The 21,713-nt window shown below is 46.0% G+C and overlaps 1 protein-coding gene across 1 annotated transcript in view; it reads left to right on the top strand.

Annotated features, from left to right (window-relative positions):
• Nucleotides 1-21,712, top strand: part of erap1b (endoplasmic reticulum aminopeptidase 1b) — a 36,146-nt gene extending 14,434 nt beyond the window's left edge. The window contains exons 12-20 of the mRNA XM_065026865.1: nucleotides 3,443-3,600; nucleotides 5,294-5,373; nucleotides 5,480-5,663; nucleotides 12,383-12,539; nucleotides 12,710-12,894; nucleotides 13,026-13,187; nucleotides 19,026-19,166; nucleotides 20,043-20,124; nucleotides 20,358-21,712. Coding sequence (XP_064882937.1) covers nucleotides 3,443-3,600; nucleotides 5,294-5,373; nucleotides 5,480-5,663; nucleotides 12,383-12,539; nucleotides 12,710-12,894; nucleotides 13,026-13,187; nucleotides 19,026-19,166; nucleotides 20,043-20,124; nucleotides 20,358-20,543 — 1,335 coding nt within the window. The 3' untranslated portion in view covers nucleotides 20,544-21,712. The remainder of the gene's footprint in view (nucleotides 1-3,442; nucleotides 3,601-5,293; nucleotides 5,374-5,479; nucleotides 5,664-12,382; nucleotides 12,540-12,709; nucleotides 12,895-13,025; nucleotides 13,188-19,025; nucleotides 19,167-20,042; nucleotides 20,125-20,357) is intronic.
• The last annotated feature ends 1 nt before the right edge of the window (nucleotide 21,713 follows it).

Below are 21,713 nucleotides of genomic sequence, written 5' to 3'. Positions count from 1 at the left end.
GTCAACACACTGTAACTGTCAACACACTGTAACAGTACACACTAACAGTCAACACACTTTCACAGTCAACACTAACAGTCAAAATACTGGTACAGTCAACACACTAACTGTCAACACAATGTAGCAGTCAACACACTGTAACAGTACACCCTAACAGTCAACACACTGTAACAGTACACACTGTCACAGTCAACACACTAACTGTCAACACAATGTAACAGTCAACACACTGTAACAGTACACACTGTCAAAGTCAACACCAACAGTCAACACACTGTAACTGTCAACACACTGTAACAGTACACACTGTTACAGTCAACACACTAACTGTCAACACAATGTAACAGTCAACACACTGTAACAGTACACACTGTCACAGTCAACACACTAACAGTCAACACACTGTAACTGTCAACACACTGTAACAGTACACACTGTCACAGTCAACACACTAACAGTCAACACAATGTAACTGTCAACACACTTTATCAGTCAACACACTACAACAGTCAACACACTATAACAGTTAATGTCTTGTGGTGTTCATGTCCTTGTGGGGTAATGTGTCCTTCCTGGCTTGCTGTAGAAGTGGTACTCAGGTGACTGTCTCTGTGCATGTGTGTTGTAGAAGTGGTACTCAGGTGACTGTGTCTGTGTGTTTGTGTTGTAGAAGTGGTACTCAGTTGACTGTGTCTGAGCGTGTGTGTTTGTGTTGTAGAAGTGGTACTCAGTTGACTGTGTCTGTGCGTGTGTGTTTGTTTGTGTTGTAGAAGTGGTACTCAGGTGACTGTGTCTGTGTGTTTGTGTTGTAGAAGTGGTATTCAGGTGACTGTGTCTGAGCGTGTGTGTTGTAGAAGTGGTACTCAGGTGACTGTGTCTGAGCGTGTGTGTTTGTAGAAGTGGTACTCAGTTGACTGTGTCTGTGTGTTTGTGTTGTAGAAGTGGTACTCAGGTGACTGTGTCTGTGCGTGTGTGTTTGTGTTGTAGAAGTGGTACTCAGGTGACTGTGTCTGTGTGTTTGTTGTAGAAGTGGTACTCAGGTGACTGTCTGTGTGTTTGTGTTGTAGAAGTGGTACTCAGGTGACTGTGTCTGTGTGTTTGTGTTGTAGAAGTGGTACTCAGTTGACTGTGTCTGAGCGTGTGTGTTTGTGTTGTAGAAGTGGTACTCAGGTGACTGTGTCTGTGCGTGTGTGTTTGTGTTGTAGAAGTGGTACTCAGGTGACTGTGTCTGTGTGTTTGTTGTAGAAGTGGTACTCAGGTGACTGTGTCTGTGTGTTTGTGTTGTAGAAGTGGTACTCAGGTGACTGTGTCTGTGTGTTTGTGTTGTAGAAGTGGTACTCAGTTGACTGTGTCTGAGCGTGTGTGTTTGTGTTGTAGAAGTGGTACTCAGGTGAATGTGTCTGAGCATGTGTGTTTGTGTTGTAGAAGTGGTACTCAGGTGACTGTGTCTGTGTGTTTGTGTTGTAGAAGTGGTACTCAGGTGACTGTGTCTGAGCGTGTGTGTTTGTAGAAGTGGTACTCAGGTGACTGTGTCTGAGCGTGTGTGTTTGTAGAAGTGGTACTCAGGTGACTGTGTCTGTGTGTTTGTGTTGTAGAAGTGGTACTCAGGTGACTGTGTCTGAGCGTGTGTGTTGTAGAAGTGGTACTCAGGTGACTGTGTCTGAGCGTGTGTGTTTGTAGAAGTGGTACTCAGTTGACTGTGTCTGTGTGTTTGTGTTGTAGAAGTGGTACTCAGGTGACTGTGTCTGTGCGTTTGTGTTGTAGAAGTGGTACTCAGGTGACTGTGTCTGTGTGTTTGTTGTAGAAGTGGTACTCAGGTGACTGTCTGTGTGTTTGTGTTGTAGAAGTGGTACTCAGGTGACTGTGTCTGTGTGTTTGTGTTGTAGAAGTGGTACTCAGTTGACTGTGTCTGAGCGTGTGTGTTTGTGTTGTAGAAGTGGTACTCAGGTGACTGTGTCTGTGTGTTTGTGTTGTAGAAGTGGTACTCAGTTGACTGTGTCTGAGCGTGTGTGTTTGTGTTGTAGAAGTGGTACTCAGTTGACTGTGTCTGTGTGTTTGTGTTGTAGAAGTGGTACTCAGGTGACTGTGTCTGTGTGTTTGTGTTGTAGAAGTGGTACTCAGGTGACTGTGTCTGAGCGTGTGTTTGTAGAAGTGGTACTCAGGTGACTGTGTCTGAGCGTGTGTGTTTGTAGAAGTGGTACTCAGGTGTCTGTGTGTTTGTGTTGTAGAAGTGGTACTCAGGTGACTGTGTCTGAGCGTGTGTGTTGTAGAAGTGGTACTCAGGTGACTGTGTCTGAGCGTGTGTGTTTGTAGAAGTGGTACTCAGTTGACTGTGTCTGTGTGTTTGTGTTGTAGAAGTGGTACTCAGGTGACTGTGTCTGTGCGTGTGTGTTTGTGTTGTAGAAGTGGTACTCAGGTGACTGTGTCTGTGTGTTTGTTGTAGAAGTGGTACTCAGGTGACTGTCTGTGTGTTTGTGTTGTAGAAGTGGTACTCAGGTGACTGTGTCTGTGTGTTTGTGTTGTAGAAGTGGTACTCAGTTGACTGTGTCTGAGCGTGTGTGTTTGTGTTGTAGAAGTGGTACTCAGGTGACTGTGTCTGAGCATGTGTGTTTGTGTTGTAGAAGTGGTACTCAGGTGACTGTGTCTGTGTGTTTGTGTGTGTTTGTGTTGTAGCGTGTGTGTTTGAAGTGGTACTCAGGTGACTGTGTCTGAGCGTGTGTGTTTGTAGAAGTGGTACTCAGGTGACTGTGTCTGTGTGTTTGTGTTGTAGAAGTGGTACTCAGGTGACTGTGTCTGAGCGTGTGTGTTGTAGAAGTGGTACTCAGGTGACTGTGTCTGAGCGTGTGTGTTTGTAGAAGTGGTACTCAGTTGACTGTGTCTGTGTGTTTGTGTTGTAGAAGTGGTACTCAGGTGACTGTGTCTGTGCGTGTGTGTTTGTGTTGTAGAAGTGGTACTCAGGTGACTGTGTCTGTGTGTTTGTTGTAGAAGTGGTACTCAGGTGACTGTGTCTGTGTGTTTGTGTTGTAGAAGTGGTACTCAGATGACTGTGTCTGTGTGTTTGTGTTGTAGAAGTGGTACTCAGTTGACTGTGTCTGAGCGTGTGTGTTTGTGTTGTAGAAGTGGTACTCAGGTGACTGTGTCTGAGCGTGTGTGTTTGTAGAAGTGGTACTCAGGTGACTGTGTCTGTGTGTTTGTGTTGTAGAAGTGGTACTCAGGTGACTGTGTCTGAGCGTGTGTGTTTGTGTTGTAGAAGTGGTACTCAGGTGACTGTGTCTGAGCGTGTGTGTTTGTGTTGTAGAAGTGGTACTCAGGTGACTGTGTCTGAGCGTGTGTGTTTGTGTTGTAGAAGTGGTACTCAGTTGACTGTGTCTGAGCGTGTGTGTTTGTGTTGTAGAAGTGGTACTCAGGTGACTGTGTCTGAGCGTGTGTGTTTGTGTTGTAGAAGTGGTACTCAGGCGATCAGCTGGATGTGAGGGCCATCATGGACACGTGGACGCTGCAGGAGGGGTTTCCCCTGGTCACTGTAGAGGTCAGGGGTCGCCAGGTCAGACTCAGCCAGGAGAGATACCTCAAGACCGACGATCCCTCACAGACACACGGGTAAGATAATTCCCAGTCCCATTTCCTGGTTTTATTGAACAGATGTCAGTGAGAGAGAATGTGTCCGAGGGCAGTGAGAGAGAATGTGTCCGAGGGCAGTGAGAGAGAATGTGTCCGAGGGCAGTGAGAGAGAATGTGTCCGAGGGCAGTGAGAGAGAATGTGTCCGAGGGCAGTGAGAGAGAATGTGTCCGAGGGCAGTGAGAGAGAATGTGTCCGAGGGCAGTGAGAGAGAATGTGTCCGAGGGCAGTGAGAGAGAATGTGTCCGAGGGCAGTGAGAGAGAATGTGTCCGAGGGCAGTGAGAGAGAATGTGAGAGAAAATGTGTCCGAGGGCAGTGAGAGAGAATGTGTCCGAGGGCAGTGAGAGAGAATGTGAGAGAGAATGTGTCCGAGGGCAGTGAGAGAGAATGTGAGAGAGAATGTGTCCGAGGGCAGTGAGAGAGAATGTGTCCGAGGGCAGTGAGAGAGAATGTGTCCGAGGGCAGTGAGAGAGAATGTGTCCGAGGGCAGTGAGAGAATGTGTCCGAGGGCAGTGAGAGAGAATGTGTCCGAGGGCAGTGAGAGAGAATGTGTCCGAGGGCAGTGAGAGAGAATGTGTCCGAGGGCAGTGAGAGAGAATGTGTCCGAGGGCAGTGAGAGAGAATGTGTCCGAGGGCAGTGAGAGAGAATGTGAGAGAAAATGTGTCCGAGGGCAGTGAGAGAGAATGTGTCCGAGGGCAGTGAGAGAGAATGTGAGAGAGAATGTGTCCGAGGGCAGTGAGAGAGAATGTGTCCGAGGGCAGTGAGAGAGAATGTGTCCGAGGGCAGTGAGAGAGAATGTGTCCGAGGGCAGTGAGAGAGAATGTGTCCGAGGGCAGTGAGAGAGAATGTGTCCGAGGGCAGTGAGAGAGAATGTGTCCGAGGGCAGTGAGAGAGAATGTGTCCGAGGGCAGTGAGAGAGAATGTGTCCGAGGGCAGTGAGAGAGAATGTGTCCGAGGGCAGTGAGAATGTGAGAAAATGTGTCCGAGGGCAGTGAGAGAGAATGTGTCCGAGGGCAGTGAGAGAAGTGAGAGAAAATGTGTCCGAGGGCAGTGAGAGAGAATGTGTCCGAGGGCAGTGAGAGAGAATGTGAGAGAGAATGTGTCCGAGGGCAGTGAGAGAAGAAGAATGTGTGTCCAGTGAGAGAGAATGTGTCCGAGGGCAGTGAGAGAGAATGTGAGAGAGAATGTGTCCGAGGGCAGTGAGAGAGAATGTGAGAGAATGTGTCCGAGGGCAGTGAGAGAGAATGTGTCCAGTGAGGGCAGGGCAGTGAGAGAGAATGTGTCCGAGGGCAGTGGGAGAGAATGTGTCCGAGGGCAGTGAGAGAGAATGTGTCCGAGGGCAGTGAGAGAGAATGTGTCCGAGGGCATGTGTCCGAGGGAGTGAGAATGTGTCGAGGGCGAGAATGTGTCCGAGGGCAGTGAGAGAAAATGTGTCCGAGGGCAGTGAGAGAGAATGTGTGAGGGCAGTGAGAGAGAATGTGTCCGAGGGCAGTGAGAGAGAATGTGTCAGATGTCAGTAGGGAGGATTTGAACCCTCTTTGACTGTGCAGTTGGAACTAGATATCCAGGAAACATCATAGTTTCATTTCCTTTGTAGAGATGGTAGTTCAGGCTTGGTAATTCAGGTGTTTGTCATTCAATATTAACTCCTGAACCCCCCCTCCACATGCAGCTTCCTGTGGCAGGTTCCTCTGACCTACATCACCAGCAGCTCCAGCACAGTGCATCGCTTCCTGCTCAAGACCAGGACAGGTAGGCGTCTCTGTCTTGGGTTTGTGACCTAACAGTTCTAGCATTAGTCTCGCCTGGTAACAGTATACGTAGTTACAGTATACTAACTAACTACGTCCCCCTCTAGACGTGCTGTACCTACCAGAGGAGGTGGAGTGGGTCAAGTTTAACGTGGATATGAGTGGTTACTACATGGTCCATTACGAGGGGGAAGGCTGGCGTTCTCTGACCTCCCTGCTGCTGACCAATCACAGGGCTCTGAGCTCCAACGACCGCGCCTCCCTCATAAACAATGCCTTCCAATTGGTCAGGTCAGTCTGTCAACATGGTGTATAATATTGTAAAATGTTGTTTTTTTCAATGTTGTTTTTTATGTATACTGCTCAAAAATATAAATGCAACATTCAACAATTTCAACGATTTTACTGAGTTGCAGTTCATATAAGGAAATCAGTTAATTGAAATAAATGTATTAGGCCCTAATATATGTATTTCACATGACTGGGCAGGGGCGCAGCCATGGGTGGGCCTGGAAGGGCATAGGCCCACCCACTTGAGAGCCAGGCCCAGCCAATGGGAATGAGTTTTTCCTCACAAAAGGGCTTTATTACAGACAGAAATAGTCCTCAGTTTCATCAGCTGTCCGGGGGGCTGGTCTCAGACGATCCCGCAGGTGAAAAAGCTGTATGTGGAGGCCCTGGGCCGGTGTGGTTACACGTGGTCTGAGGTTGTGAGGCTGGTTGGACGTACTACCAAATTCTCTAAAACAACATTGGAGGTGGCTTATTGTAGAGAAATGAACATTCAATTATCTGGCAAAAGCTTTGGTGGAAATTCATGCAGTCAGCATGTCAATTGCACGCTCTCTCAAAACTTGAGAGATCTGTGTCATTGTGTTATGTGACAAATCTGCGCATTTTAGAGTGGCCTTTTATTGTCCATGTATAATGATCATGGTGTTTCATCAGCTTCTTGATATGCCACACCTGTCAGATGGATGAATGATCTTGGCAAAGGAGAAATGCTCACTAACAGGGATGTAAACTAATGTGTGCACAACATTTGAGAGAATTAAGCTTTTTGTGCGTAATGGATCATTTCTGGGATCTTTTAATTCAGCTCATGAAACATGGGACCAACACTATACATGTTGCGTTTATATTTTTGTTCAGTGTATTTATGTATGTCAAATTGTTGTGTTTAAGAGAGTTACTCGAATTTTATTTAAACAAACTCTTCCACATTTTAAAAAAAATGTCTTGATTGGTTAGAATGGGCAAAGGTACGCAGGGTTGTTACGGCGACCGTATTACCGCCTGTTACTGTAATTTAAATATACCAATGTGTTTTCATTAATTGAATTCCCTTAATCTATTTTATGAGAATTTGTAAGATTCTTGTTTGCATAAAATAGACGGAGACCAGTCTTATCAATAATAGGTAACAGAATTTATTCTCGGAGCGCGCTGCCACGTTACCACGAGCAACAGTTTATATACAATAACATGACGTCATTTCATTGCTTCTAAAATGAATCTCCTCCTCCAGACTGGGTCAAAGGGAACTTTAAAAGTTCATTCTGAGTTCATTCTGACCCCCCCAGCACATACACAGGACACACAACACAACTGAGTTAACTTTTGACCCTCAACATTATCGATCACCACTTAGCTGACAGTTGTAATTAACAGAAAACCTAGGAATGCACTCACTGTCTTATCTAAAACACCCCAGAGCTCAGTTTCGTCGTTTCAACCATAGGTTAACTACCTTATCTGCTTACTTAATCCACAAACCATTCGTTTCTGCCTAGTTGGAATGGTGTTCATTAACTTTAATTACTCCTTGTCCGTGTCACACAATCCCTTCTTATGAACTCATAGTGTTAATCAGATATAATAAAACAGAGTATAAGTTTACTTAGTTACAGTTCCATTTAAAACGATTTGTTCAGTCATTTAATCATAATTTTCCTAACACCGCCACACCCGGCAGTCACGAATCATGACCGCAGTCACATTCCACATGGCCGTTGAGTCACGGTAACTAACTCCAAAATTGCACTCTGATGCCGCTGATGGTCGTTAGTAGCCTACCAAACTTGCTAACGGCCAGTCGCTAACGGCCTGATACTCGGCGCTCTATTTTCCCTGTAATCAATCCAAATACTATCGAGAATCTAATCAAACTCTACATGACGGCCCTGGCATTCAGTTTGAGCAGACTGTTGCATAGCGAGAGCCAGCTCCTCATAGCTGGTTGATGCAGGGAATGAACCAATGCCCAGTGTGAACAGTCTAAGGCAAGAAACAGCGCATGCATATTATAGTCGCAGGCATCACGATGTATCCTAGCCCATAGACCTATATGTTTTGATAAGGTTTGTATCACAACTAAAGTGGCCAAATAATTCTAAGCATAGCCTATAGGCATAGGACCCCTGGAACAGGGTTGGAGAGCACATAGCCTACAGAGTCGGAACAGGGTTGGAGAGCACATAGCCTACAGAGTCGGAACAGGGTTGGAAAGCACATAGCCTACAGCTTTGTAGTTTTGACGTGCCACTATTTAAAAGAGGTCCCACTTTCTAACACTGCTATATTTATTGTTCAATTCTTAACATGAAGCACATTTAATCTGCTTTACAACCTGTGTATCCTACCTGGCATATTCAAAACATAACCGCGGTGTGTGTGTGTAGCCTACCTAGCATATTAAAACCGTAACCGGGTGTCTGGCAGACATATCAGTGTGGATGACGGATCACCACCTCAAGCTGAACCTCGGCAAGACAGAGCTGCTCTTCCTCCCGGGGAAGGACTGCCCGTTCCATGATCTCGCCATCACGGTTGACAACTCCATTGTGTCCTCCTCCCAGAGCGCTAAGAACCTTGGCGTGATCCTGGACAACACCCTGTCGTTCTCAAATAACATCAAGGCGGTGGCCCGTTCCTGTAGGTTCATGCTCTACAACATCCGCAGAGTACGACCCTGCCTCACACAGGAAGCGGCGCAGGTCCTAATCCAGGCACTTGTCATCTCCCGTCTGGATTACTGCAACTCGCAGTTGGCTGGGCTCCCTGCCTGTGCCATTAAACCCCTACAACTCATCCAGAACGCCGCAGCCCGTCTGGTGTTCAACCTTCCCAAGTTCTCTCACGTCACCCCGCTCCTCCGCTCTCTCCACTGGCTTCCAGTTGAAGCTCGCATCCGCTACAAGACCATGGTGCTTGCCTACGGAGCTGTGAGGGGAATGGCACCTCAGTACCTCCATGCTCTGATCAGGCCCTACACCCAAACAAGGGCACTGCGTTCATCCACCTCTGGCCTGTTCGCCTCCCTACCACTGAGGAAGTACAGTTCCCGCTCAGCCCAGTCAAAACTGTTCGCTGCTCTGGCCCCCCAATGGTGGAACAAACGCCCTCACGACGCCAGGACAGCGGAGTCAATCACCACCTTCCGGAGACACCTGAAACCCCACCTCTTTAAGGAATACCTAGGATAGGATAAAGTAATCCTTCTCACCCCCCTTAAAAGATTTAGATGCACTATTGTAAAGTGGCTGTTCCACTGGATGTCATAAGGTGAATGCACCAACTTGTAAGTCGCTCTGGATAAGAGCGTCTGCTAAATGACTTAAATGTAAATGTAATGTAAATGTAACCTCTTGTTGAATGAGAGACTGATGGAGTGTGTGCAGCCTACCTGGCATATTCAAAACGTAACCGCGGGTAACCTCTTGTTGAATGAGAGACTGATGGAGTGTGTGCAGCCTACCTGGCATATTCAAAACGTAACCGCGGGTAACCTCTTGTTGAATGAGAGACTGATGGAGTGTGTGCAGCCTACCTGGCATATTCAAAACGTAACCGCGGGTAACCTCTTGTTGAATGAGAGACTGATGGAGTGTGTGCAGCCTACCTGGCATATTAAAACGTAACCGCGGGTAACCTCTTGTTGAATGAGAGACTGATGGAGTGTGTGCAGCCTACCTGGCATATTCAAAATGTAACCGCGGGTAACCTCTTGTTGAATGAGAGACTGATGGAGTGTGTGCAGCCTACCTGGCATATTCAAAACGTAACTGCGGGTAACCTCTTGTTGAATGAAAGACTGATGGAGTGTGTGCAGCCTACCTGGCATATTCAATACGTAACCGCGGGTAACCTCTTGTTGAATGAGAGACTGATGGAGTGTGTGCAGCCTACCTGGCATATTCAAAATGTAACCGCGGGTAACCTCTTGTTGAATGAGAGACTGATGGAGTGTGTGCAGCCTACCTGGCATATTCAAAACGTAACTGCGGGTAACCTCTTGTTGAATGAGAGACTGATGGAGTGTGTGCAGCCTACCTGGCATATTCAAAACGTAACCGCGGGTAACCTCTTGTTGAATGAGAGACTGATGGAGTGTGTGCAGCCTACCTGGCATATTAAAACGTAACCGCGGGTAACCTCTTGTTGAATGAGAGACTGATGGAGTGTGTGCAGCCTACCTGGCATATTCAAAACGTAACCGCGGGTAACCTCTTGTTGAATGAAAGACTGATGGATTGTGTGCAGCCTACCTGGCATATTCAATACGTAACCGCGGGTAACCTCTTGTTGAATGAGAGACTGATGGAGTGTGTGCAGCCTACCTGGCATATTCAATACGTAACCGCGGGTAACCTCTTGTTGAATGAGAGACTGATGTAGTGTGTGCAGCCTACCTGGCATATTAAAACGTAACCTCGGTGTGTGTGTGAATGAGAGACTGATGGAGTGTGTGCAGCCTACGTAAGAAACAGAGAAGAGCCTTTCATGAGACTTTTTGATTTATTTTTTAAATTAGAGTGGCATCATGCAGCCTTGTATTATAGATCAAAACAACAGCCGAAGGGTTTGTATCACAACTAAAGTTACATTATAACTGTGAGCATATAGGAGAACGTGTTTCAACATGATCACTTTATCCGCTCAACACAGAATAGTCACATGTGTGCTGTGCACTGCCTCGGAAATAGTTTGGGGGAAAATATCCTTTCTATTTTATTCAGCTTTGTTCAATTGTGTTATTCTTACTATAAAATAATGGAAATTATAAGCAAATCTTGTCTGCTAAATGAACTAGTGTAACCCACAGCCATATGGCATAGCCAGATCAGGACCTAACATAAGGACAACTCAGAGTATGTATTCTCTTCTTTTGAAACATTTTAAATAGTGGTTTATTGTGATGGTGTAGGCTATATTGAATGGGTTTATTAGACTTTTTAAAATGTACTGTAGATGTTCCAAAGATCCGCATCAGTGGCTTGTAGGCTAGTCCAATGATGCATGACAGTTTGCATGACAGCTACAGGTTGACAATTTCATGACAGCCCTAGTGGTACGTATTTAAAATGTTTTTAAATTAGTTCGGTTAGACTTTGTACGTATTCAAATATCTTCATGTGAGTGGGTTGAGTGATCTTTTCTGTGTCCCCCAGAGTGGGTAAGGTAGGACAGGACACAGCCCTGAACCTGTCCCAGTATCTGTCCCTAATACCATGTCCCTTTCTCCATTGTAGTGTTGGTAAGGTAGGACTGGACACAGCCTTGGACCTGTCTCTGTATCTGTCCCTAACACCATGTCCCCTTTCTCCTTTGTAGTGTTGGTAAGGTAGGACTGGACACAGCCCTGGGACCTGTCCCAGTATCTGTCCCTAACACCATGTCCCCTTTCTCCATTGTAGTGTTGGTAATGTAGGACTGGACACAGCCTTGGACCTGTCCCAGTATCTGTCCCTAACACCATGTCCCCTTTCTCCATTGTAGTGTTGGTAAGGTAGGACTGGACACAGCCTTGGACCTGTCTCTGTATCTGTCCCAGTATCTGTCCCTAACACCATTTCCCCTTTCTCCATTGTAGTGTTGGTAAGGTAGGACTGGACACAGCCTTGGACCTGTCTCTGTATCTGTCCCAGTATCTGTCCTAGTATCTGTCCCTAACACCATGTCCCCTTTCTCCATTGTAGTGTTGGTAATGTAGGACTGGACACAGCCTTGGACCTGTCCCAGTATCTGTCCCTAACACCATGTCCCCTTTCTCCATTGTAGTGTTGGTAAGGTAGGACTGGACACAGCCTTGACCTGTCTCATCTGTCCCAGTATCTGTCCCTAACACCATTTCCCCTTTCTCCATTGTAGTGTTGGTAAGGTAGGACTGGACACAGCCTTGGACCTGTCTCTGTATCTGTCCCAGTATCTGTCCCTAACACCATGTCCCCTTTCTCCATTGTAGTGTTGGTAATGTAGGACTGGACACAGCCTTGGACCTGTCCCAGTATCTGTCCCTAACACCATGTCCCCTTTCTCCATTGTAGTGTTGGTAAGGTAGGACTGGACACAGCCTTGGACCTGTCTCTGTATCTGTCCCAGTATCTGTCCCTAACACCATTTCCCCTTTCTCCATTGTAGTGTTGGTAAGGTAGGACTGGACACAGCCTTGGACCTGTCTCTGTATCTGTCCCAGTATCTGTCCCTAACACCATGTCCCCTTTCTCCATTGTAGTGTTGGTAAGGTAGGACTGGACACAGCCCTTGGACCTGTCCCAGTATCTGTCCCTAACACCATGTCCCCTTTCTCCATTGTAGTGTTGGTAAGGTAGGACTGGACACAGCCTTGGACCTGTCCCAGTATCTGTCCCTAACACCATGTCCCCTTTCTCCATTGTAGTGTTGGTAAGGACACAGGACTGGTCCCTAACACCATGTCCCCTTTCTCCAGCCTTGGACCTGTCTCTGTATCTGTCCCAGTATCTGTCCCTAACACCATGTCCCCTTTCTCCATTGTAGTGTTGGTAAGGTAGGACTGGACACAGCCCTTGGACCTGTCCCAGTATCTGTCCCTAACACCATGTCCCCTTTCTCCTTTGTAGTGTTGGTAAGGTAGGACTGGACACAGCCCTTGGACCTGTCCCATGTCCCCCTCCTTTGTAGTGTTGGTTAGGACTCCTTGGACCTTCCAGTATCTGTCCCTAACACCATGTCCCCTTTCTCCATTGTAGTGTTGGTAAGGTAGGACTGGACACAGCCTTGGACCTGTCTCTGTATCTGTCCAAGGAGACAGACATCATGCCTGTCACCCAGGGTCTGGGGGAGCTGGTCCCTCTCTACAAACTGATGGAGAAGAGAGACATGGAGGGTCTGGAGAACCAGATGAAGGTAAGAGTCTGGTTCCTCTTCAGGTTTCTTTCTTCCAGAGTTTTTTGACTGAGCTTTTGTCACTGTGCTTCTGCTTGCTCTTCGGGGACTAGAGTTTGTGACAACTGTTGATGTAAAAAGGTCTTTATCAATACGTTTGATTGAATAGAGATATAATATCTGTTCGTCAGGGCTACATCGTGGAGCTGTTCCGGGGTTTGATAGACCGTCAGACGTGGAGTGACGAGGGCTCTGTTTCCCAGAGGGTTCTAAGGAGCTACCTGCTGCTGTTCGGTTCTGTCAGGAACCATCCCCCCTGTGTCGCTACCGCCACACACCTCTTCAACAAGTGGAGGGCCTCCGACGGCAACATGAGGTCAGAGGTCAAACCATTCAATTCAATGAAAATAAACATATTTTTTTTGTCCTGAAGGTAAAGAGATAAAAGAAGGAGAGCATGCTAGAGTATTGGGACAACCCCCTCTCTCTCTCTCTCTTCTTCCCCAGTCTCCCCAGTGATGTCAGCTTGGCGGTGTTTGCCATTGGTGCTCGTGACCCCGAGGGGTGGGATTTCCTCTTTGAGAAGTACCGCCATTCGCAGCACACATCTGTCAAGAGCCGCATCAAGTCTGCCCTGTCCATCAGCCCTCTGCAACACAAGCTAAAGCGGTGGGTTAACATGAAGAACGCCTCAGAACTATCTCTCCTGCTTAGAGCACTCAGAACTATCTCTCCTGCTTACAGCACTCAGAACTATCTCTCCTGCTTACAGCACTCAGAACTATCTCTCCTGCTTACAGCACTCAGAACTATCTCTCCTGCTTACAGCACTCAGAACTATCTCTCCTGCTTACAGCACTCAGAACTATCTCTCCTGCTTACAGCACTCAGAACTATCTCTCCTGCTTACAGCACTCAGGACTATCTCTCCTGCTTACAGCACTCAGAACTATCTCTCCTGCTTACAGCACTCAGAACTATCTCTCCTGCTTAGAGCACTCAGAACTATCTCTCCTGCTTACAGTCCTCAGAACTATCTCTCCCTCTTACAGCACTCAGAACTATCTCTCCTGCTTACAGTCCTCAGAACTATCTCTCCCTCTTACAGCACTCAGAACTCTCTCCTGCTTACATCACTCAGAACTATCTCTCCTGCTTACATCACTCAGAACTATCTCTCCTGCTTACAGCACTCAGAACTATCTCTCCTGCTTACAGCACTCAGAACTATCTCTCCTACTTACATCACTCAGAACTATCTCTCCTGCTTACAGCACTCAGAACTATCTCTCCTGCTTACAGCACTCAGAACTATCTCTCCTGCTTACAGCACTCAGAACTATCTCTCCTGCTTACATCACTCAGAACTATCTCTCCTGCTTACATCACTCAGAACTATCTCTCCTGCTTACATCACTCAGAACTATCTCTCCTGCTTACATCACTCAGAACTATCTCTCCTGCTTACACAGAACTACTCAGAACTCAGAACTATCTCTCCCGCTTACAGCACTCAGAACTATCTCTCCCGCTTACAACACTCAGAACTATCTCTCCTGCTTACATCACTCAGAACTATCTCTCCTGCTTACAGCACTCAGAACTATCTCTCCTGCTTACAGCACTCAGAACTATCTCTCCTACTTACATCACTCAGAACATCTCTCCTGCTTACAGCACTCAGAACTATCTCTCCTGCTTACAGCACTCAGAACTATCTCTCCTCTTACAGCACTCAGAACTATCTCTCCTGCTTACATCACTCAGAACTATCTCTCCTGCTTACATCACTCAGAACTATCTCTCCTGCTTACATCACTCAGAACTATCTCTCCTCAGAACTCTCTCTGCTTACATCACTCAGAACTATCTCTCCTGCTTACAACACTCATAACTATCTCTCCTGCTTACAGCACTCAGAACTATCTCTCCTGCTTACATCACTCAGAACTATCTCTCCTGCTTACAGCACTCAGGACTATCTCTCCTGCTTAACACTCAGAACATCTCTCCCTGCTTAACTATCTCTCCTGCTTACATCACTCAGAACTATCTCTCCTGATCACTCAGAACTATCTCTCCTGCTCACAGAACTATCTCTCCTGCTTCACTCAGAACTATCTCTCCTGCTTACAGCACTCAGAACTATCTCTCCTCAGAACTATCTCTCCCTCTTACAGCACTCAGAACTATCTCTCCTGCTTACATCACTCAGAACTATCTCTCCTGCTTACATCACTCAGAACTATCTCTCCTGCTTACAGCACTCAGAACTATCTCTCCTGCTTACAGCACTCAGAACTATCTCTCAGAACTAGCTTACATCACTCAGAACTATCTCTCCCTGCTTACAGCACTCAGAACTATCTCTCCTGCTTACAGCACTCAGAACTATCTCTCCTGCTTACAGCACTCAGAACTAACATCACTCATAACTATCTCTCCTGCTTACATCACTACACCACTCATCAGAACTATCTCTCCTCTTACAGCACTCAGAACTATCTCTCCTGCTTACAGTCCTCAGAACTATCTCTCCTGCTTACAGCACTCAGAACTATCTCTCCTGCTTACATCACTCAGAACTATCTCTCCTGCTTACATCACTCAGAACTATCTCTCCTCATAACTATCTTACAGCACTCAGAACAGCACTCAGAACTATCTCTCCTGCTTACATCACTCAGAACTATCTCTCCTGCTTACATCACTCAGAACTATCTCTCAGAAGCACTCAGAACTATCTCTCCTGCTTACAACACTCAGAACTATCTCTCCTGCTTACATCAGAACACTCAGAACTATCTCTCCTGCTTACATCACTCAGAACTATCTCTCCCGCAGAACTATCTCTCCTCTTACAGCACTCAGAACTACTTACTCAGAACTATCTCTCCCGCTTACAACACTCATAACTATCTCTCCCGCTTACAACACTCAGAACTATCTCTCCTGCTTACATCACTCAGAACTATCTCTCCTGCTTACATCACTCAGAACTATCTCTCCTGCTTACAGCACTCAGAACTATCTCTCCTGCTTACAACACTCATAACTATCTCTCCCTCTTACAGCACTCAGAACTATCTCTCCTGCTTACAGCACTCAGAACTATCTCTCCCTCTTACAGCACTCAGAACTCTCTCCTGCTTACATCACTCAGAACTATCTCTCCTGCTTACATCACTCAGAACTATCTCTCCTGCTTACAGCACTCAGAACTATCTCTCCTGCTTACATCACTCAGAACTATCTCTCCTGCTTACATCACTCAGAACTATCTCTCCTGCTTACATCACTCAGAACTATCTCTCCTGCTTACAAAACTCATAACTATCTCTCCTGCTTACATCACTCAGAACTATCTCTCCCGCTTACAGCACTCAGAACTATCTCTCCCGCTTACAACACTCATAACTATCTCTCCCGCTTACAACACTCAGAACTATCTCTCCTGCTTACATCACTCAGAACTATCTCTCCTGCTTACAGCACTCAGAACTATCTCTCCTGCTTACAGCACTCAGAACGATCTATCCTGCTTACAACACTCATAACTATCTCTCCCTCTTACAGCACTCAGAACTATCTCTCCTGCTTACAGTCCTCAGAACTATCTCTCCCTCTTACAGCACTCAGAACTCTCTCCTGCTTACATCACTCAGAACTATCGCTCTTGCTTACATCACTCATAACTATCTCTCCTGCTTACATCACTCATAACTATCTCTCCTGCTTACAGTCCTCAGAACTATCTCTCCTGCTTACAGTCCTCAGAACTATCTCTCCTGCTTACAGTCCTCAGAACTATCTCTCCTGCTTACAGTCCTCAGAACTATCTCTCCTGCTTACAGTCCTCATAACTATCTCTCCTGCTTACAGTCCTCATAACTATCTCTCCTGCTTACATCACTCATAACTATCTCTCCTGCTTACACATAACTATCTCTCTGCTTCAGAACTATCTCTCCTACAGTCCTCATAACTATCTCTCCTGCTTACAGTCCTCATAACTATCTCTCCTGCTTACAGTCCTCAGAACTATCTCTCTTACAGTCCTCAGAACTACTTACAGTCCTCATAACTATCTCTCCTGCTTACAACCTCATAACTATCTCTCCTGCTTACAGTCCTCAGAACTATCTCTCCTCTTACAGTCCTGCTCATAACTATCTCTCCTGCTTACAGTCCTCAGAACTATCTCTCCTGCTTACAGTCCTCAGAACTATCTCTCCTGCTTACAGTCCTCAGAACTATCTCTCCTGCTTACAGTCCTCAGAACTATCTCTCCTGCTTACAGTCCTCATAACTATCTCTCCTGCTTACAGTCCTCAGAACTATCTCTCCTGCTTACAGTCCTCATAACTATCAGTCCTCAGAACTATCTCTCCTGCTTACAGTCCTCATAACTATCTCTCCTGCTTACAGTCCTCATAACTATCTCTCCTGCTTACAGTCCTCATAACTATCTCTCCTGCTTACAGTCCTCATAACTATCTCTCCTGCTAACTATCTCTCCTGCTTACAGTCCTCAGAACTATCTCTCCTGCTTACAGTCCTCATAACTATCTCTCCTGCTTACAGTCCTCATAACTATCTCTCCTGCTTACAGTCCTCATAACTATCCTCCTGCTTACAGTCCTCATAAACTAGTCTCAGAACTATCTCTCCTGCTTACAGTCCTCATAACTATCTCTCCTGCTTACAGTCCTCATAACTAACTATCTCTCCTGCTTACAGTCCTCATAACTATCTCTCCTGCTTACAGTCCTCATAACTATCTCTCCTGCTTACAGTCCTCAGAACTATCTCTCCTGCTTACAGTCCTCATAACTATCTCTCCTGCTTACAGTCCTCATAACTATCTCTCCTGCTTACAGTCCTCAGAACTATCTCTCCTGCTTACAGTCCTCAGAACTATCTCTCCTGCTTACAGTCCTCATAACTATCTCTCCTGCTTACAGTCCTCAGAACTATCTCTCCTGCTTACAGTCCTCAGAACTATCTCTCCTCCTCAGAACTATCTCTCCTGCTTACAGTCCTCAGAACTATCTCTCCTGCTTACAGTCCTCAGAACTATCTCTCCTGCTTACAGTCCTCAGAACTATCTCTCCTGCTTACAGTCCTCAGAACTATCTCTCCTGCTTACAGTCCTCAGAACTATCTCTCCTGCTTACAGTCCTCAGAACTATCTCTCCTGCTTACAGTCCTCAGAACTATCTCTCCTGCTTACAGTCCTCAGAACAGTCCTCAGAACTATCTCTCCTGCTTACAGTCCTCAGAACTATCTCTCCTGCTTACAGTCCTCAGAACTATCTCTCCTGCTTACAGAACTATCTCTCCTGCTTACAGTCCTCAGAACTATCTCTCCTGCTTACAGTCCTCAGAACTATCTCTCCTGCTTACAGTCCTCAGAACTATCTCTCCTGCTTACAGTCCTCAGAACTATCTCTCCTGCTTACAGTCCTCATAACTATCTCTCCTGCTTACAGTCCTCATAACTATCTCTCCTGCTTACAGTCCTCAGAACTATCTCTCCTGCTTACAGTCCTCAGAACTATCTCTCCTGCTTAGTACAGCACTCAGAACTATCTCTCCTGCTTACAACAGTCCTCAGAACTATCTCTCCTGCTTACAGTCCTCATAACTATCTCTCCTGCTTACAGTCCTCAGAACTATCTCTCCTGCTTACAGTCCTCAGAACTATATCTCATGCTTACAGTCCTCAGAACTAGTACAACCTCAGAACTATCTCTCCTGCTTACAGTCCTCATAACTATCTCTCCTGCTTACAGTCCTCAGAACTATCTCTCCTGCTTACAGTCCTCAGAACTATCTCTCCTGCTTACAGTCCTCAGAACTATCTCTCCTGCTTACAGTCCTCAGAACTATCTCTCCTGCTTACAGTCCTCAGAACTATCTCTCCTGCTTACAGTCCTCAGAACTTGCTGCTCTGCTTTCTTGCTGCTCTGTATTTTATTAAAACCTCTAAAAGTCTAAACCTTTGAGGTGGGGTCATACCATGGATCATTTAGCTATTTGATTTACAATTTTAGGACCCCGGTAGGTATTAAAAAAAATGAGAATTTGGGCTTTACTACTATAGTCAATAGAAATACCCTGAATAACATTCATAAATGGGAAAACAGACGGTCCAGAATAAAGATAAGGAATAACGTTTTCAATTGTCTGTCCTAAATCTATATCACATATTTAACCCCTTTTATGTTGGCTCAAAACGACCTTCATACTTCCATAAATGTTTTAAACTGATACCGGGTTACCTTCAGACGAGTCCCGGGGGGTTTGTGGGCGTCGTAGAGCAAAATGGAGAACGCCATCGTGTTCGTGAGAGTCTCGCCGTTACGTGGCGCTTACGTTTTCATGAGAAGACTGTTTTGCGGGATGTCTCCTGGTCTGACAAACAACGCTTTCGCTCTGCCACTTTGCATAGCAGATGCGGTGGTTTGACCTCTCCCTCACACCCCCTGTGTCTCTCCCCCCCAGGTTAATGGAGCAGAGTCTTGCGGGCGAGGTGATGAAGACTCAGGACCTTCCTCATGTGGTCATCTCTGTCAGCAGGAACCCCAAAGGGTACAAGCTGGCCTGGGACTTCCTCAGACACAACTGGCACACACTGGTGAAGAAGTGAGTCTGATGATCTTAAGCCGTGGTTATACTAGAAACTACCTTGTAGCAAGGAATCACCAAGATCTCCCCTCATGGTGTGTCTTCAGAACAGCATGCAAAGCAGAACTGTTGGCTGTTAGCCTGTCCAGCATGGTGTCAGAACTAGCTGTTGGCTGTTAGCCTGTCCAGCATGGTGTCAGAATTAGCTGTTGGCTGTTAGCCTGTCCAGCATGGTGTCAGAACTAGCTGTTGGCTGTTAGCCTGTCCAGCATGGTGTCAGAACTAGCTGTTGGCTGTTAGCCTGTCCAGCATGGTGTCAAAACTAGCTGTTGGCTGTTAGCCTGTCCAGCATGGTGTCAGAACTAGCTGTTGGCTGTTAGCCTGTCCAGCATGGTGTCAGAACTAGCTGTTGGCTGTTAGCCTGTCCAGCATGGTGTCAGAACATGGTGTCCAGCAGAACTGGCTGTTGGCTGTGTAGCTGTTGGCTGCCTGTCCAGCATGGTGTCAGAACTAGCTGTTGGCTGTTAGCCTGTCCAGCATGGTGTCAGAACTAGCTGTAGCCTGTCCAGCATGGTGTCAGCCTGCTGTTGGCAGCCTGTCCAGCATGGTGTCAGAACTAGCTGTTGGCTGTTAGCCTGTCCAGCATGGTGTCAGAACTAGCTGTTGGCTGTTAGCCTGTCCAGCATGGTGTCAGAACTAGCTGTTAGCCTGTCCAGCATGGTGTCAGAACTAGCTGTTGGCTGTTAGCCTGTCCAGCATGGTGTCAGAACTAGCTAGCAAAACCCTCCCTCTGATTGATTATTATTTGGTTGCGTTGCTGATCATTTGCATAAAGTTGTCATTTTCTTTTCGAGGTGTCTGTATACCTAACCCCCATGACCTTTTGACCTGTAGGTTTGACCTGGGGTCCCACTCTATCTCAGGCATGGTGACCGGTGTGACCAACCAGTACTCCACCAGGGAGATGCTGGACGAGGTAAGAGTCTGTCTACTCTGGTGTTTGATAATACCGCTACTATTACCTTACGTTATGTAGCTATATAGTTTTTGTCAGCTGTAATAACTACAAAATTCAAAAGGCACTCAAATGTTTCCCTCATAATAACTACCCTACTGTTAGTGTATTACTGTCTGCGTGTTCATAGGCTCACGTTTAGCTGTATATAAGATCTATTGTAAGCAGTCTGCCCATGTCTCCTCCCCCCCCAGGTTCGGTGGTTCTTTGACTCTCTGTCTGAGGAGACAGGTTCTGGTCTGAGGTGTATTCAGCAGACGTATGAGAGCATTGAAGAGAACATCCGCTGGATGGACCAGCACCTGCCACAGCTAAAGGCCTGGCTGGACAGACAGGCCCAGGGAGTCAGGACAGAGACACGGGGCCACGAGGATCTATAGGCCTTCTATGCAGTACAGGGCAGGGAGGGGTCTAGAGCAGGGTTCCCCAACTAGCGGGACGAATTTGGCCCGTAGCTGGTTTTATTTGGCCTCCCCAAGTTTTCTGAGAATTTTATTTTTTATTGTTGGGACATAAAATATTAAAAACACCAGGAAATCAACCAGCTGATTTTAATTTAAGAAATCTGTTCCAAAGTATTATCACGCATAATAGGGAGACACGTGATCGTATACAAATGTAAGCAAGGTTCGAAATGATCATGTTTTCGTCAAACATATCTGTTTGGGCATCTTGCGGTCTACAAATGATTTGTAATTATGTACCGGCTCCCCCGCTCAAGAGAAAAATCATCCCGCGGCTGAATCTCGTCGATAATCCCTGGTCTAGATCGCAGAATGATTATGGCTGTGTTTGAGAGCATCAAAACCGGGATGAATTATGCGGAAATTGTGACTAACTGATGTAGAAATAATATTGAGTAGTTATTTATGATGCAAGATGATTTGTAAATTAGTCAATCTCACCTTTAAAGAATAATATTTCCAGTGTTGGTAACACTGGATATCACATTTGTGTCTGAGACAAAGGTCGGCTCAAGTTTAAACTATTTTATTTTTAATCTTCGGTAAATTTATAAGAATTGACTCAGTTATCCTCACCTCAACTTTAAAACAGACGTGTCTACGACTCGGTTTGTCATTTTTTTGTGTGATGAATTTATTATACAATACTGTAAGCATAAATGTGTGAGCCTTTTAAAAAATATATATATAATGGTTGTCCCCACTTCTTAGGGGATCATAACCACCAGGAGATTTTCTCCACATAAGCGTTACCTTGGTTACTGTTCCCTGGAGAAACAGCCCAGTCCTGCATCTCAGAGGAGGCTCCTTCTATTGCATTTGTTGTGTGTTTTTGTTGCATTTATGATGTAATGATTTGGCTTCGTAATGTCTCAATGCAGTACATGCACTGATCTCAGATGCCCTGCTGGGGCTTTGTTTTGTTTTTTGCCTGTGTGTTTTTCAGATTTTGTGAGAATTCAAATGTTGACAAGAATCTGTATTTTGTTAAAATACTGAAATGAAAAATATTGATTGGAAGGCTCTGGCTAAGAGATGGGGACAGACAGACGAGTCTAAATGAATAAAGAGAACATACAATAAGAT

Source organism: Oncorhynchus nerka, linkage group LG13 (genome assembly GCF_034236695.1).
Source record: "Oncorhynchus nerka isolate Pitt River linkage group LG13, Oner_Uvic_2.0, whole genome shotgun sequence".
Classification (NCBI taxonomy): domain Eukaryota; kingdom Metazoa; phylum Chordata; class Actinopteri; order Salmoniformes; family Salmonidae; genus Oncorhynchus; species Oncorhynchus nerka.
The sequence above is the reverse complement of the archived record's forward strand: the minus strand, read 5'-3'. Positions and strand labels throughout refer to the sequence as shown.